Below are 19,296 nucleotides of genomic sequence, written 5' to 3' on the forward strand. Positions count from 1 at the left end.
ACAGTAAGAGCTTTGATCCTGGAGGTTATGAAATTTTAAGAAGGGTAGAGCCCTGAACAGATCCACGTGTGTCTAGATATGTCCTGTCATCAGTAGAGAGTCAAACCAGGACAGAAAAACCATTTGAGAGGATTTCCATGAACAGTGGGCTGAACAACAATGATAGTGTCAGTGGGAAGAGTGAGGGCTGCTGTGCTCAGGGTAAGGTGCGAAGTTACCAGGATCCATGTAAGGAGAACCAAAGAGGAACGGCACCCTCCCCAGGTGATAAGGCTAGGAGCTAGTGAGTGATGTGGCTCTCCACTGACCTGGAAGGGAAGCCAGCTCATGGTCACTGCTGTGTCCCAACACCTGGCACATGGTAGTGCTTCATTATGGAATGAATAATTGGATCTAAAGCGGAAGAGGAGAAAGAGCTCTGGGTCTGTTGAGTTTGAGGGGCCTGTAGGACATCCTTAAAGGTGGCTGAATATGAGCCTGAAGTTTGGGGTTGGGCATCCATGAGGGAAAGGCAGTGGTAGAGGCCACTGTGAACCAGGTCATCTAGGGAGAGCAGGGAGAGTGAGAAAAGCTCTGGAGAGCATTGGCATTTAAAAGGCCATCAGAGGAGAGACTGAGGGAGCAGGAGCAAGGTGGCTGCAGAAGCCTGGGGCAGACACAATTCCAAGGAGGAGGCACGCGGAAACCAGCTGTGGACAAACGTCTCATCTAATCTTGCAAGTCCCTTATAGATCTGGCCACGTAAAAGTATATGAAATACTCTGAGATGATAAATGTGTTTAAGATAATGGTGTGTGTCCACTCCTTACATTTTGGGGTGCCTGCCATGCCCAGTATACTAAAATAGGCATTTGATGTTCCAAACAAATAACATTTATTTACAAAGTCTCCTAACTGATACTTTCTTAAGAAGTAAAAACTGTGCACTCAGGCATTTTGCCCCACAAGTTTTGATCTTCCAGCAAAACTTAGTATTACCTAAGATGGTGTCTAACAGTGTTTATAACAGTGCCTGGCCCAGCACTAAGCACTACATAAGTGCTAGTTATCAGCGTTATTCCTTAAAACTATCCAGTAGCAAGAACCTGTAAGCAAAAGTATTCATCAGTATTAAAACTCTTATACCTTTACTGAAAACTGTACAAAAAATAAAAATCACAAGTGAAACATGCTTCTACTTGTAAGAGGCACTGCCAAGTTCACCTTGGAGTAAGGGATCCTTGCAAACTTTGCTGTTGTAGCTGATTACTTTTCTCTCCTCATGATTGAGCCTAAGGGATTGAGAGTAGGTGAGTCCTCGGCTTAATCTCTGCCCAGTCAAAATCATACACACAAAAATAACAAAGATAACCACAAAGGTTTTGAAATTGGGTTCCTGGTGTGTGTGTGTGTGTGTGTTATATGTTTATACATGTGTATATATATATATATATATATATATATATATATATATATATATATATATATATATATTATATGTATGTATGGCATTAGAGAAAATACTTCCTGCCATTGCTGCTGTAGGAACAGGTACATCCATATTCTATATGTATATGTGTGTGTGTGTGTGTGTGTGTGTGTGTGTGTGTGTGTGTGTATATAGTATCTGTGTGTATGTTAACTTGTTCTTGCTCTCTCTCTCTGTCTCTACATATACTAAGGAGGGCACACTCCTCTAACAAAAGATGATTTAAAATTTATCTGGATCTATGACATTAAGACATTCCAACTGTATCTCATAACCTATGCAATTCATAATTGAGCCAATTAACTCAAAGCTAAGAATAATTAATTATTTTGAGCCAATTTAAGTTTCATATGTAAGTGATCTTCAGAATTATAATACTTTTTGATTTCTTCCTTAGCAAAAGAGGAAACTTACATTCACAATGGGGAGAAATTTTGAAATTACAATTTAATCTGAATAATTAATATAATCTATACATATTACAAAATGAAATGTGCATTTCCAAATGTTTCAAGAATGCCCAAGAGTATTATATATGTAAGAATTACTTGCAGAAATTTAGAAAACCCATTCTGGAGAAGGAAAAAAGAACCATCACAGCAAAAACAAAGCACTCCTTTCAAATTTAGAAACCTTCCTTTCTGCTGACCTTCCAGAACCGTCAGCCTGGTCACTGAAGTTGCTAATTGATATCCAAGCAACCAATTATTTAATGCACATGTTCATGCAGCAACAACAGTAGCAGCACCTTCCTATAGAAGTTTTATTTAGAGGCAAGATGGTAACTAAAGATTCAGAAAAATCACCAAGATCTTTTTAGAGAGCTAGTTTCTTCTGAAAGTCATTGACAAACAAGTATAAGTGAATAATGGCAGGAAGTATTTTCTCTAATCCCATTTTTCTGTTACTGCTTCCAGTCTCTTAAAAATCAAAATATAAGAGACTAATGGAATTTGGGCAAGAAAAAAAATCAATGGAGCCCTGTATGCCTGAGTGCTTGCAGATGGACGAAAGAAGTTGCATGAAAAGGAACATTGTGATAATAGCCCTTCAGAAAAGGAGCACATTGCCAAGTGTATTAGTGGTAAAATAAGTGAGATCAGCCCAAGTTGTGAGGCTGGGGCATATATGGTCTGCTTTGAAAATATCAGCAGCAGCAACAGCAGCAGCAGTGTCTCCTCAGAGCAGAGATTTTTATCCCTTCTCTAAGCACAGTGCCAGGCACATAGTAGATACTCCAAAACTACTTGGCAAACTTGAAGAATTGTACTTACTTTTTTTTGAGGGGGGGATTGTACCAGGGATTGAACTCAGGGGCACTCAGTCACTGAGTCACATCCCCAGCCCTATTTTGTATTTTACTTAGAGACAAGGTCTCACTGAGTTGCTTTTGCTGAGTTGCCTTGCTTTTGCTGAGGCTATCTTTGAGCTTGCTATCCTCCTGCCTCAGCTTCCTGAGCCACTGGGATTACAGGTGTGCACCAGAGCACTTGGCTGTATTTACTTTCATTAGACATTTAAAAGATAAAATTACTATTCATCTTTTGTGATGTTACTAATCAACAAAATAGCTTCATAGAAACAGTTGTGGCTGAGGATCATAATGTACTCCAGAGGATGAAGGAAATGAACATTGGTGAAATTTTTGAGCTTAGCTGAAGAAATCATTGTATTTTTCTTTAAAGAGAATTTCTTTAGCAACTGCTGTATTTGATTAAAAAAAAAGTTGCTATTGTCAGATCTTCGTAACTACAACGAACAGAGCAGGTCAACTGTTTTTGCATTTATTCCATTTTCCCCTGTATATAAAATAAGATGAAAGGCAGTCAGGGAGCACAGTGCTACAGAGCACATGAGCAATTTATGCTGTTTTGTATTCCTTAGATCCAGGACTTTAAGGGTGATGTATAGCTGGTGTTAGTATAGCTATTAGATTATATTACGTTTAGCATATTTTCGAAAGTAATTGTAACTATTTTAAATGTTTATATATATTTTTAAAGACTTGTATTAGAAATGCAGTGTGGAATTCTGTCAGATATATTCTTTCTAGGATGTGGTGACAGCCTTTGGGTAGCTTCTTTTTGCTTCCAGGTTGTGTCTTGTCTGCATAAAGTGAAGACAGTTTATGGACTTGGAAGCACACCCATAAAATCTGGAAATAAGGGGCTGGGATGTCGCTCAGTGGTGAAGTGCTTGCCTCAAATGCTCAAAGTCCTGGGTTTGACAGTACCCCTGCCCCTTTATCCTGTGCCAAAAAAGGAAAGACAAAAATAAGCTTAGGAAACAAAGTTTCTAAGTTTTTCATTCTGTATTGTGGACAGGGGTGAGAGAAAGTGGATTTTCTCAGAAGATCCCATTTGTAGCCATAGCTGCAGCAGAGAAATGAAAGGTAGTGGATTCCTAGGGGTATCAAATGATATTCAAAAAGCTTGGAATTCTCTGTGGCTTCCTTTCTTTCAGGTGTTTTTCCTCCCTGAAAATTGGTCTCTTTTATATGTTCCTAACGCTGTGGTTTGAAAACCCAACTTGCCTAGTTTTCTGTAGAGATAATGGCTGTCTGTTTTGAAGAGCCATTTGCCTGCATACTGTGAAAAACTCAGACATTAGAGCTTACATTCAACCATCAGTTAAGATTCCATTTGTAGTAGAAATTTATATTATTTTAAAATATATTAAGATATTTGTAATCTTGTGTGCATCAACCATTCTTAAATACATGTGTATAAATATCAGAATGATTTTATAATAGTCAGGCAATGAATTCTTAAATTCTAGTTACTTTACATCTATACATAATATTAAAATGTAAATATTTCTATTTTAAACTTTTCTTCATTTCTTAAGAAATTTTCTATTTTCATCCTTTCCATAGGCTTCTCATTTATGTTCTTACTCATTGTTGTTAGACCTATTGCCTAACCTAATACATATCACATAGTAGGTACTTAATAGAAATCTATGGAATGAGTGGGGGCTATGAGAGTCCATTTAGTGTCCTTGTGCTCCTTGTCCTTGGAAGCATGCCCCTTTAGCAGTCTAATTTTTATTTTCGCAAGGCAATAGGCATTTAAGAGTTGGGTCACACCCATCAGCTTGGTCCAGAAAATTCTGGAAGATAATGGAATTCAGATCACAGGCAATTTTGAGGACCCTGGGTGATAACTACAGATTAGAAAAAGCCAGAAGAAAAATGCAAGAGAAGATTCAGTAATCCTAAATCTAAAGATTAACCCACCAAATTGATCATTAAATATTTATAGAACACCCACTATGACCAGGAATCTTTGAAGGTAGAAAAGATGCAAAGCCCCTTTCTGATATTTGAATAGCAGTGAGATGCCTTTATATGTGGCCTACCTCCACAGAGCAGCCCTTTGTGTCTCACGCAGGAGAAATTGTCACACTGGCAGTAAGGCCCATAAATGTTTCCATAGGGAGACAGGTGGCAGATGCACTGCCCACAGTAGCAGTTGCCCCTTCCACTGCATGAGGGGTGATTGGGGGCCTCCTTGCAGGAATCTGTGCTCAGCATGTCCTTGCCACACTCGCAGTGAGGGCCCATGTGGCCAGGGATGCAGGCACACACCCCACACTGGAAGGAGCCATTTCCATTGTGGCATTTGGAGCTGTTAACTTCCACTTCTTTCTGACAGTCACAGTGGCACTCCGGACTGATGAGTATTTCCAGGGTGTCCCCCAGCCCCACAGCCTTTATGATAATGCGCCTGCTTCTCTCACAGTTGGGTATACTCACAGTCACGTTGAATGAAGCCTGGAAAAGAAAATACCAATTATCTACTTCCTCCGACCACCAACCTGCAGGAGGTGAAACAAGGTCGTGTGAAAATCAGCTTTGCCAAAAGTGTCTATTAGGAAATCTTTGAAATTCTTGAAAGGAGCCCAGCTCCAGTATGCTAAGCTAACCTCTGACCATCTGAATATTTTTTTCATACAGCTGCATTGTCCATCTACTTACTATGTCTCCCACCTTCATGTGCAAGCATTTCTTTTGGTGTGGGAAGAGGGTGCCATTGTTACAGACAGTTGTGAAGGACAGGTTGAGTCCTTTGGTGTCTCCTAATACCTCCAGTTCCACCTCAGACCACAGTTCCTTGAATTAAGACATAAAGGGTTAAATAAGTCACAACAGAAAGTACAACCAGAAGAGGAAACCGAGTCATTAAACTATAAATGAATAAAATTAAATTGGATCTAAAAGAAATTTACCATATAATTAATCAAGCAAGGAAATGACAATCAATATTGAATTTAAGACACCATTAATCATAAGATATGCTATTATCACATGATAAACTATGATAAAAATAACTCATGTGGTTCTGCACAACCTATGATAGTCATTAGTCTATCAATGCTCTGAAAATAATTCCATCCATTCTGAAGCATTTAGCAAATTCTCCTGCATTGCATAGTTTGGCATATAAAAGACAAATTTTTTTGCTTGTATCTTGATAATAAAATATTATAACAGTTTCCTTTACTTGTAAGTGCCTTCATTTCTTAGGTCCCATACAGTAACTGTCGATTTGGTAAGAAATTCAGAATTACAGCCATTCCTCCAACGAGAAATATTTGCTTCACTGATATCAGATTTACACCCTGCTGCTCTGTTTTGGTACATTTCTGCATACATAATAACTTTCATCTTGATATCAACTCATAGGACAAAGTTTTCAAAGATATTTAAAATGGCAATTAAACTTAGCACTTACATAGCAACAATGCATTCTAGGAGTTGAAGTGACAGTGATCACAACTGTCAATAAAACCATGTCATGACTTCCACCTGGCATGCAGTGGTTGTAAGGCACCATGAATTAACAAATTGATCCAAGATTTAGAGGTGCAAAATGTAGGGGAAACTGCCTTAAAGTCATTATTAGAATTCATTGAGTGCCTATTGTACATTTAATGTAGAGTCAAGTCTAGGATGAGACTGGATTTCTGTTCTCAGAAGCTTATCATTTTTACTTTTCCTATTTCTTATAAACTTACAACATCAATGTACATATTTTGGGGGATAAAACCAAATTATTAAAGATAAAAAACAGAATAAAAATGAATTTAAAAATATTATGAAGTAACTTAAACTTCAATTCATCTAAAAGGTTTTGAGTTCATATACTCATTTCATTGATAGCATTTTATAAGCATATTTAGCTTCAAACTTAATTTTGCTAACTTCAGAATCAGATGACCCTACCTTCTCCAAATTCTGTTTATTTTGAAATCATCAAGACAAAAGTAGCATTGGAGATGCATAGTGAATCTCCAGGAGCTAAATGAGAAATGAGGGATGTGTCTATAGGTGACATCCATAATGAGGATCAGTAAGTGACATCATCTGACCTAACTGAAGGAAGTCTCAGCATTGGTATGATTGAGAATCATTGCAAATTTGACCAGGAATATTTTAGTGTAAATTTCCCAAGGAAAGGGCATACATGTTAATTTGTATCTTTTATTATTTCATTCATTTGCTGATTGAACATCTCCTAGGAGTCAGGACAACCAAAATAAACCAGTGGATTCCTTCCCAGGGTTTAAATTCCAGTAGAGGAGCTTGTACTTTGGATCACTGGTATTTCAGGAGCCTTTATTATGTGGTTTGGAAAGGGAGGAAATTAGTAAGAGATAGGCAGATGAGTATACACCCAGTATTTAAAATTTTAAAAAATATCAATATGGCACCATAAAATACTCAGCTAATGTTTATAGCCACAAACTATAAACACATCTGCCTCTGCCCTATAAGAAGTCAAACAGATGGATTTTATGTTTTCTCTCAATATAGTCTTTCCTTTTTTTATATACTGAAAAAGAAATTCAGTCTGTAGGTCTCTATATTTTAAAGTCTTTTTTAGAATACATTTAAAAATAACATAGTAGAAAAATAGTTTCTGCTTTTGTCATGATTGATCACATACTTCATTCACCCTGAATCATAAAGTTCCAATAACTCTAGACCAAGATTGTTCAGTAGAAGAATAATGGATACTTACTGGTATTTTGGGGAGAGTAAAATGAGGACACAGATTCAATTCAAATGTTTAATGCTTTGAGTTCAACTGCACTGTAACTTATGTGGTGACTTGGGACCATAAAGCGGGACGTAACCTCTGGCAGAGCAAGCAGGGACATGGATAGACTCGTCAGGCGGGAGGGGGAAATATTTTTGACTATTCACTGTTTTTTAATTTGCTTGATTTCTTTGGAGATGTTAGTGGCCAACACTTTGGAAAGTATTGGGTTAAAGAAAACAGAGAATGCTATAATCCAGTGAAGGATTGCTTTGTAATTTTATTTGATTCTACACATTAAAACTTTAATTACTGCATGAGAGGGAGGAAGATTTTTATAGTGTTTTGTTGATATGCTTTCCTGTCTGAAAGAATTTCAAGCATGAGCTAATGTGGTGATTAATTTTTGATGTGAGCTAAGAAAACAGAAATTTCTGAGGATAATCAGTGAGAAAAAACCCATCCTGTTAGAATTTAAATGGACACATCTTTATTTTATTCTCTGAGGAAATGAAATATTTGAAAAGGAATTTGTTGCTTCCTTCCCCTTCAAGTGAGTTTCAAAATTGGTGGGGTGAAATGGAGGTGTTTTTTTTTTTTTCAGAAAAATCATTGTGGAGGTTTTTTTTTTCCAAAATGTGTAGCTTCCACCTTCCCCTCAACTTCTTCAAAGTTAGAAACAAAGGAATCTGAGTATGCCTGTTTTTTAAAAAATCTTCTCAGATGATTCTGATATGTCATTAGTTAGGGAACACTGGTTCAGTATATGCTGAGTATTGTATACTCACTAGGGTCATTTATTTGCAATTTTAAAACATCCAAAAATAGGATAATTTTATTCGTTCATTATTATGGAAACGCTGCTTAAAGCAAATGCTAGAGCTTTACTGCTTCCTAAAAATTTACTTTTTCTATGCCCGTCCTAATTTAGAGCTTCATCTACCTCTTTGTGGAGTTTTGCTTTTTTTTTTTTTTTTACATTAAAAGCAAATAAAGGGGAATGATATTTAGGAACCAAAATAAAGAAGATTTGGCAACTGGGCATGGTTGACTGAGTTAGAAAATGGGGGCAAAACAGGAAAACAATAACCCTGTAGGTATATATCCCATTTTAAGGGAGGAATTCTGTCCTCAGTACTAACTCACCGTCAAGGCACACACACACACACACAAAAAAAATTACCTACATACTTGTTAAACCAATAGAAATTTCCCTGGTTCACTAAAGTTGAGAGCCTTGAATGTGGCATGCAGGTGTGCTTTTGGTATTTTGGTGTGTAGCCAAGAGTCTGTATTCTTGCTTGAATAAATGATCTTGTCTCATTAAACCCTGGAGTTGGTTCCCTACATAACTTCTTCAATCAATGGCAATTTACAAGTAGATTTTTTTTTTCTTTTTGGAGACCGAAGAGAGCTTGATTGTATGACTCATGGAGTCTTTCTAGTCAACTTAAAAATTTTGCTGGGAACAGTGCTGCTGTGGGTTATTATGAAAACAACCTCAACTATCTCAACTTTCTGTCCAGGTTTGTGATTTTCTACCTAATGCTCCACTTTTCAAATGAAGTAAACCAATTTTAATATTTTGGCTACATTCATACAAAGAGATTTTCTTTGGATCAAGACTCTTACCAACAAATGAGAATGCAGTTCATTGCCTAAAACACATCTGAGTTTGTGAATACTAAAGAAATACAAAACAAGAAGCCAACTTCTTACAAAGTATCATACATACTTCATAAGCTGAGATAATGAGCTGGAGAATGTTTCCAGAGTCCTTCTGAAGCAGTCCCACTGTGGCTCCAGGAATAAGTTTTGCATAATTCTGTAAATAGCAGCAGCAGCAACAACAAAAGTCAGTCAATCTCTGTTCTCCGTAATTGAGAAGTGATAAGTGTGGGGTTCAGCTCTCAGACTGTGATCACCTCTATTTAACTGGCTGGTGAAAACAGACTCCTGATAATAAAGGGGTGTTTCTCCCGAAACTGGTGCCCCTACATGCTGCTGCTTACTGGGCTCTGTGGGAAATGGATTGGCCAGAGTTGCTACTGGGAAACCTAGGGTTTGTGGTTGCCTTTGTCTAGGGCTGTGATTTGTATCACGACAGGAGTCAAGTCTCAAATAATAATAATAACATTTATATAATAACTTCCACTCCTATAGCATCTGTTGTCCAAAAAAATTTTGAGCACACATCCAGGAACTTCCTTCTCATTTAGGAACCTTGTTAAACATTGTTTATGTTTTCATGAAATGGTCAACAGATGTGATTAATTATGTAATGTTGCAGATGTTTCCCAGAGTGCTCTATCTTGACGCAGGTCCATTTAAAGATCAAATAGGAGGGCATACAACCCAGTTCTGCTGGGAACCTGTATTTCTCACTTTAGCCATCCTATTAGGAATAGGAGTTGCTGCAGAAATGGGCAAAGGAACCACTGCCCTGGGTGTTTACTGGATATTTTTAAGTACAATGTTTATACTGCTATTTTTGCCTTTATTCTCTTCTTGAGCAAAGTTAAATTTTTTGTTATGGTGTGGCCAACCAAACTCAGTCCATCTTTTGTATCCTACAAAATAGAATGTTTCATTGCTTAGTTTTGTTAAATTTAAAAAATATTGCTTGTATTTTCATTTCTTATTCTGTAGTATAAATGCAATATTTTTTATTTGATCTAATTAGTTATATATGGCAATAGAATTCATTTTGACACATTGTACACAAATGGAGCATAGCTTCTTATTTCTCTGGCTGTTCATGGTGCTGAGTCACAACAGTAATGTAATCATACATGTATATAGGGTAATAATGTCTGGCGCATTCTACCATCCTTCCCATTTCCACAGCCATACCCCTCCCCACTCCACTCTGCACAATCCAAAGTTCCTTCATTCTTCCCTACCTCCCCCCAACTATGAATCAGCATCCACTTATCAGATAAAATATTTGGCTTTGGGGATTGGCTTATTTCACTTATCATGATAATCTCTAGTTCCATCCATTGACCTGCAAATGCCATAATTTCATTTCTTTGTTAGGGGCCATATGTGAACTATGGGCAATGTTGGAACCATTAAGGCAGGGAGCCACTCTTCCAGGAACTCCTGGGTGAAATTCCCTGACTCAAGAACCACCAGATTATGCTGGTACCCTGACATAGCTCACAGCTCCAAGTTTAAACACAGCAGCTGGAGATGGTCAGTAACCTGCCAAGCACAAACAACCTGTTTACCCAAGATCTCCTGCTACACCGAAACCTTATACCTACCAATCCCCTTTGATCTGTACCTCTGTAAATAAAGCAAGTGCAGGCTTTTGTTTGTTAGAAGTCAGAATCCTCTGTTCAGCTCAATCCATCACACCCTTGCTTCTAAAATAAGTCTGGTTTTCTGTGTTTAATTTGGAATACTACTTTCATAACTTTATTTCACAGTCTGCCCATACCTCCCAAGGTTACCTACTCCCTTGCCCATGCGGGATGTGGGTGGCACTGCTTTAAGGATGAGTAATATTCCATTGTGTATATGTTACACATTTTTTCATCCATTCTTCAGGGAAGATTGGTTCCTTAGTTTGAATTGAGCTGCTATAAACATTATGTGGCTGTGTCACTATAGTATGCTGTTTTCCTTTGGGTATAAACCAAGGAGTGGGATAGCCAGGTCAAATGGTGGTCCCACTCCAAGTTTTTGTCAGGGATTTCCATACTGCTTTCCAGAGTGATTGCACCAATTTGCAGTCCCATCATGAACGCATGTGTGTGCCTTTTCCCCCCCACATCCTCACCAACCCCTTTGTTGCTTGGATTCTTGATAGCTCCCATTCTGACTGGAGTGAGATGAAATCTTAGAGTAGTTTTGGTTTTCAATTCTCTAATTGCTAGAGATGATTGAATTTTTTTCATGTTTGTTGATTGATTGTATTTCTTCTTCTGTGAAGTTCCTTAGCCCATTTATTTATTGTTTCCTTATGAATGCAATATTTGTAACTCTAAGCATTATGATATCTATATATGAGTGTTACTTACCTCCTAATTTTTGCTCTTGTTTTTCTATTCCATTCTATCATGTGTGTTTTTATTTTTATATTGTCAAGGTTAATTTCATTCAATTGTAAATGTGAGATCCTATCCTCTTTATAGATTTTAAAATTTGAGATATTGGTCATGCTTTGGGAGTATCAAAATACATATTAGTATTAAAATATATGTTATTGTAATCTCAAAAGTTGTGCTAGTTTAATTCACTTCTTAGAAAGTTTTGCTTTTCTTGAAGTGCTTCTAGTAAAAACTTGATCTCTTTTATTTATTCATAGACTCTATAGTTTCAGACTGCATTATCATACTATTCAAATTCATGAAGATCATCTTTCTAGTGCAATTCTTTTGACCCGTCCTTTATGCTTTAACATGTGCTCCAATTTCATTCTGTATTTTCCTTCATTGGTTTACTAGTTTAAATTCACTTTTAAATCACATGCCCTTAGGGGGTAGGGTCATGGCTCAGTTGTAGAGTGCTTGCCTAGCATGTGTGAAACTGGGTTTGATTCTCAGCACCACATATAAACAAATAAATAAAAAGGTCTATCCATAACTAATAAAAATATTTAGACAAAAAACACATACCCTTATTTTCTAGTTACATGATCAGATAGGATGCATGGTAAGTAACCATTATGAATGTGTAAATGTCCAAAAAGTTCATAATTGTTTCTCCACATATGATTAAGAATTCTGCTGGGCATAAACTCATCAGTCAATACATAAAAAATGTGGAAGTGATATTCCATTGCCCTCCTCTGAAGTCCACTGTTGTTCCTAAATATTTGAAGCCAGTTTAAGTTTTTTTCTTTGTAGGTGATTTTTTAATTCCATTAATGTCATCTCAGTGCCATCTTTGGAAGGAAAAAAGGTGTAAAATGTGTATTCCATGTTGCCACTCTGATCCAGAAGTGTACATTTTGATAAAAACAAATTTTGAAAAATTAACCAAACAACAGCAACAAAAAAATAATAATGAGGATTGAATTAACCTTAATGTGTATCTTCTATCCCCCACATTGCCTATGTAACTTTGTTCAAGGTTCCAACCACATACGATGACTGGTTATCTCTTTTAGAGTGTAGGATGGTGGGTCTAATAATGGATGCACATTGAAATCATTTGAAGAGTTTTGTCTCATTCATTCTACTCTCTTCCCATATTCCTTTCCCTTCCCTTCATTCTCCTTTGTAACTCCACATCATGTACAACCACAAAAATGGGATCCCAATTAGAACAAGTTATACTCCATGTATATATAATATGTCAAAATATACTCTACTGTCATGTATTTCTAAAAAGTACAAATAAAAAAATAAAGTATATGCAACCAAAAAAATCATTTGGAGAGCTTATAGATTTGAGCCAATCAATATCTTCAATAACTACACTGGATACCATACTGGGATGGGATACAGTGTGGTTTCAAAGCTCTTCGGGTGACACTAATCTTCAGAGAGGGTAGAGAACCTCTGCTGTTAGAAGTCAAGGAGAAGAGTATGTTTCTTCAGTCTTTGAAACTTTAGTCCCTGATAGAGTGCCTAATCCAGAAGAATTAAAATAGTAAAAGAATACAATACCAGTCTATCTCATTTCATGAATCCAAGTTAAATGACTTCAAATTTCTAATATTTCAAAATGGTAAAATTTAATCAGCCATAATTTATTAAACAATTCAGGTTTATATCTGGAAGATGCAATTAAAGATTATTAATTAATAACCCACACAAATCAATCAAGGGAGAAAACATGAAAATAAGAATGTCTATCTTTAGAGGGGTATATTGCTCTATAGATAAGTAGTTATACACAAAACAAGACATGTGTATACATACACACACATACTGGAAGAACCTGATTGTATAATTCATTCTGGTATTTTTGATTCTCACTAATCATAGAGCTAAAATAGTTTCAGAATAAGACTGCTGTGAAGTGTGATTTAAAAGAGGCCCTGTAGACACAAAGTAGATATGAGAGCATGCTGTCATAACAGGATTATTTATATTTTTCCATCACATTGTTAAAATAAAAATAGAAAAGACACAGAAGGAAACAAATTCCAAATAAAGTAGATCTCATCCTGAATTTAAAGCTAGAGATTAGCACTGCAGGTAGACAAACTTTTACTAAAGAACCCATTAGCAGAAAGCTTTGGATTTCTATTGCCTGACACTAGCTGAAAGGAAAATACATATGGATAAACTGATGGATTGATAGCTTTATTTCGCACAGAAACAGGTCTCCAGAAATAGATTCTAATTCAATAGAATAGGAAAGTATTTTGTTTTGTTTTCGTTGTTGCTGTCAGCAGCTATCTCAAAACTGACTGGATAATAGAGATTGTTCCAAAACATTTTAGATAGTACAGAAAGCATTTGGATACCATTTCCAGAGAGAATCCAAAGTATAGAATATCTGATAAAAGTTCATTTTTCAAATATTAAGAAGCAGATTCTATTTTACACAAAAAATCAAATCAAATCAAAATACTTGAGATCTCAGTACAAATAACTTGAAAACTATTAGCAGTTTGCAAAATAATCCAAGCACCATATAAATGACTCCTTCTTTCAAAAGACAATGATGTTTACCCTTAACCATGTCTTACTAAAGGACACATTATGCCATTAAAACCCAATCTTCACAAGGTATGTTTTCTTCATTAGAATGGAAAAGCAGCACTGACTGGTTAATCACTAGAAGTGTTTTACCTCTCCAGTACAATTCTCTAGGAACAAAGCTTTTGAAAGTGTTTATGATATCAAACATGCACTTTTTCATTTTCAGCAATGCAATGATACTTGAGCTTGAGATACATCAAAGATACATCACACTGGAGAGAGATTAAAGAGGTAAGGAAGATAACATTCAAGACTGTTGCAATAGGGGGAGAGAGGTTGACCTCAACTCTGCTGAAAAAAATAAAAATTAAAAAAGTTTGAGCATTTGTAAGCACTGAGATCATCCAGTGGAAACTTGCTGGAGAACATTAAGGAAGAAGTTGGTCAATGTGATTTAACAATCTGTGTTTCTATGTCTCTGAGATTCACACTTAGGTCCCTATGTTCCTCCAGAGACTGGGAGAATGAGGCTCCATCATTTTTAAGGATTACATTTTAAAGTAGCAGTTCCCAGGTCCTTAAGAAAGACATTCCTTGTTTGTGAAACTCCCAAGAGAATGGTATAAGATTTATATCTTAGAAAAGAGGAGAAAGAATATACAACAAAATGATTTCTACTATAAATGTGGTAATAAAAGGGAGTCCAATCACCTAGTATCAGGAAGAAACCTGCTTTAATTTCGGTAAAGCTGAGGGAAATGTTTAGCCAGTCTTTGTCCTATATAAAGTAAAATGATTAGCTCCCAGATTACTAAGGACCCTGTCACTAATAGCAAGGATGACTATTTCCATAGGGTACACAAAGTGTGGGGAATTGCTTGTTATCAACCAGGCTCTGCCACTTGCATCTACAGCAGTTTCATCATCACAAAAATGGAAGAAAAAAGTTAAAGGCAGAGGCAGCATTTCTCTCCAAGTAACAATTTTTTTTTTACAAAATAAAATGTCTTGATAAGTTTTTCTGAATTATTTTATTTTATTTTACAAAACAAAAAATCTTGATAAGCTTATCAATAAACTGAAGACACTAGTATGAATGAACAAACTTTGCAAAGATTCAAATAAGAACAAAAAAACGTTTGTGTCATTAAATAAGTATTCAATTGATACTTCACAGGCTGGAAGAGAGAAAGATAATTTTGAAAAAGAAAGAAAATCATAGGAAAACAGAGCAGTTCTTTGAAAGGAGTAGGGAGCCTAAAGAAATCAGTGGTCAGTGAGAAATTGCTGGCAGCAGGAAGGACAGAGGACTTTGATAGGCAGGTAAAGTGTAAATGGTTTGCAATTCTAGAAGAAGCTTCTCCCTGTCTCTGTTAGTAAAAACAGGCTGCATACAATCACCTGTGAGTGATCTCAGAAAGAATCAGTGAGGCAGAAGTATAAGAACAGCCATAATCTGTGATAGAAAAGGGAAAGAATTCCAGAGAAGACAGTAGTTAGCAGCACAAGTGGCCTCTTACATAGGCACTCACTCCCACCTGCTTCAGAATCACTGGAGGAAGAGAATTATAAAATGGAAAGTCAAGACAGTAAAACTGAATATTACCTGAAAAGTAATATAGAAGAGATATTCAGGCAGTTGAGACTGGGTTATACAGTGGCAATAACAGTTATCTACTGGGTGGGATTAATGTGTGGGTGTGAAAGGTAATGCAGGTGTCCAGTGTCCAGTAATGACAGCCTATGATATTTATGATTAGCTATTATAAGTAAATAGAAAAAACAGCAGAACCCTTTAATAATCTAGTTGATGAATATTGTAAATGTAAGATCAGGGGAAATCAGAATATTTTTGTACATTTCTCTAAGTAACTTTCCAAAATTTGTATTGCAATAGTGGGCAATGAGTAATATATTAAAATTCGTGTAGATACTAAGGAAGAATGCAAAGTAAATGCATCTTTAAAGTCAATTCTTGACTTTTAGTTTTTGAGAAATTATTACATGCATAAAGATACGCTTCAACTGATAACCAAAATTAAAGATTTACATATGCAGTATTATATAATTCCTATAGATATAAATAGAGCTCAGATCTATACACCACTCCTTGCCTTTGAACATTTTCTACTATAGGTACAGAAGTATTTTCAGCAGCTCCCTAAAAAGTAAGGTATACAGATTATTAATTTTTCATGATAGTTTTTTATAATGGCTCTTTACATATATACATATGATTTTGTTTTTATTCAGCTATTATTGGGAATTAGTTATATTAATATGCAGAGAAAATACTTACCCTCAATTAATTTGCACTCTATTGGGCAAGCTCTTCAAACAAATGAGCAAAAATAGCACGTGGAAAATATATATTTGTTTGACTCTTTGTTTTAGAGAACACTATGAACGAGTTCAGATTTTCTCCCAAGAAGATAAAGATTCATATGCTGGTGCTGCTTACTTTGACTTCTTGATAAATTCAGTGTGAACCTGAGAAAACCCTCTTCTTTAAAGAGAGAAGATTCTTGTGAACAACGTGGTCCCTTGTGAAACATACATATGAGCATTAAAGCCATCATTTCATCACACAAAATTCACTGTTGAGATCATTTTCAAAGCAACCATTTTAGAGAAAATGAAGTGTCATTTCCACAGAGGTTTCTGTTAGTCAAAAAGTAAGGAGGACATTGATGGTTTAATCTGACAGATTGTTCTGCATGGTCTCTATGTGTATATCAGTAAGTTCTATATTGCTGGACTCTAGTAGCTCTAATTTAATGATACCTAACAACATGAACACAAGAAGACCCATATTCCAATTAAATTTCACTGAAGATAGGACCACCCTTACAGTGGTGCATGCTGTATATCATCTGCACTCACCTCAAGCTTCTGTGTATCAGAGGTCTGCACCAGTCATTCCTGTGGTTGGAAAAACCATACAAATTGCAATTCAAACCATAAATGTCTTGAAAATAGCAATTATAGAAAAGATAGACATATGTTCTCTAGCTCATTACACACACACACACACACATTTTACCTTGTGATGCAGTCTCTAAAGGTATCATTCTATGATATCTCTCTTGTTCAGGGCCTCCAGCTATTCCCCAGCCTTTGAGGAAAGAGGGTGCTTTAAGCACCAATAGAGTTTAAAAAAAGAATGTACTAAAGAAAGTGAGGATAGGAAACATGAAAGCCAGAAAGCATAGAAGTTAAGACAAAATAACTATATCTTTCTGGGGTGGGTGGGGGAGGCAGAGTAATTCAAGGAGAGACAAGTAGAAAGAAGGAACAGCAAGTTTAAGATTAGAAATAAAATGTATCATGCATGTAAATGTGTAGATCAGAAAACAGGATGGCAGGACTCCTGCATGTTTGATGTTCAGAAATAGCAAGGAGAAAATTAAAAGAAGTTGAAAGCTGATTTTAGATCATATAGTCATCTAATGGATCCTCTAGCTGTATTTTCCAGGCTCAAGTTTTCTGGGGACACAATCTGTTCAAGCCTTGTGAGGTCTTATGCTGACCCTGTTTATGGCTCTATTGTTCATAGAACTTGAAACCATGAAACATAACCTAGTATCATTGCAGGGCCAGGAACTGGAAGCCTTGAATTCTTGCCTGGGGCCTTTAATTGCACTACTCCTGTGACTGCACCTCCCCTTAGATAGTTGATCAAAGCTCCAGTCAAACCTGCAAGGGAAACAGCAGCTAGAATCCTCTTTTATTTCCAAGGTGTACTTGAGTTTTCTCTATTGATGGAATAGTCATTCTGATTCAAGTCTAAAAATAATTATTTAGCATCTTCTGTGTACTGGGTTCTTTGAGGTAAATACAAAGATAAAAAAGACATGTGCCCAGTGGATTTCATACTCAGGGAGCTTATTATTTTTCATTTGTGTTCTCTCTTTGGATTTCTTTTTTATCTACAATATATGAAATCTTTGAATTGCTGCCATTCATTTAATTATTATTCAACACCCTGTGTTTATCAGGCACTATGATAGAGTCTAGTAATAATACAATAATAAGCTAATTTACATGAAATTGCTTGAGATGTATGCAACTTCATTGAGGACCAAGCTTCAAGAAGGTATCAAGTTAAAGAGAAGTAAATTAACATTTACAGAATAAAGGTAAATGCTATCTTAGGGTAAGATAACCTAAGGTACTTTTGGTGCATGTGGAGGTAAAATAATAACTTAGATGGAGATGGACAGGGGGTTAGGAAACAATTCCCAGCCTACATTCAGAAATATAAACAGGAACATTGTCCTTAACAAATGTAATAGTAACTTCAAATAGTAATTTCTGGATCAAATAAAGACATGAACAGTATGATATGACTCAATAAGAGAAACTGAAAGTGGTAAGAATTTTAACTGGAGTGGTAATCAGGGACAAATTCAGGTCAAATGTCGCATTATTGTTAGTTTATCCAAAGAACGATAGGCAAATATTCACCTGCTTTTAAATAAAGGTTTAATAAAATTAAAATTTAGAAATTAACAAATTTTAAAAATACAGCTAAAATAACACATCCAGTAAAACTTACTGAGTTATTACTGTGTGCCAGGCACAAGCACTGAGATTCAAGCACTAGGGAGATGATACTAGTGATGAGAATCAGGGCCAAGTCCCAGTGTAAAGATTGAGCACCGGAGAAGAGAAGGAGAAAAAATTTTATTTTAAGGATAAAACAGAGAGAGATTCCTCCTCCTCCACAGAGGCAGAGGAGAGGGTCCAAGTTGGAAGTTGGTGCCAGAGGAAGCAGAGATGTCCTTCCCCTTTTATAGATTTTAGATTCCCTTTGTTATCATGTTCTCTCCTCCCCCCAATCCTGCCCATGAGACTAGTGACCAAAAAGTGGGCCAAAAGGTACATCTCCTCCCCTCAACAAGGAGATAAATAGTAATTTCTTCTTTTCAAAGAGTTCAGTCTTCTAAGGGAGGGCACCAAAATAGAGGATAACAAGATAGTGGTACACACAGGATGTTTAGGAGGAGGTTCAGAGAAGGTATCAGGAGGAACATGATACTTCACCAATATATGACGTTAGCCTCCAGAGACAGCAGCGCTGTAAGGGAAGATGGTGTGGGCACTAAGGACTGAGCTGGGAGGACATGGACTGGAACCAGATATTGCTAGGAGAATTTCAATAAGTTTTTTAGGAATG

General features: G+C 36.3%; 1 protein-coding gene across 1 annotated transcript in view; it reads right to left on the reverse strand.

The window, feature by feature from the left end:
* LOC143385940 (integrin beta-6-like) overlaps positions 1-19,296 on the reverse strand; it is a 49,702-nt gene that overhangs the window by 18,889 nt on the left and 11,517 nt on the right. The window contains 3 exon segments of the mRNA XM_076841375.1: positions 4,829-5,243; positions 5,448-5,582; positions 9,248-9,337. Coding sequence (XP_076697490.1) covers positions 4,829-5,243; positions 5,448-5,582; positions 9,248-9,337 — 640 coding nt within the window.

The sequence above is a fragment of the Callospermophilus lateralis genome (assembly GCF_048772815.1).
Source record: "Callospermophilus lateralis isolate mCalLat2 chromosome 11 unlocalized genomic scaffold, mCalLat2.hap1 SUPER_11_unloc_1, whole genome shotgun sequence".
In the NCBI taxonomy this organism is placed as follows: domain Eukaryota; kingdom Metazoa; phylum Chordata; class Mammalia; order Rodentia; family Sciuridae; genus Callospermophilus; species Callospermophilus lateralis.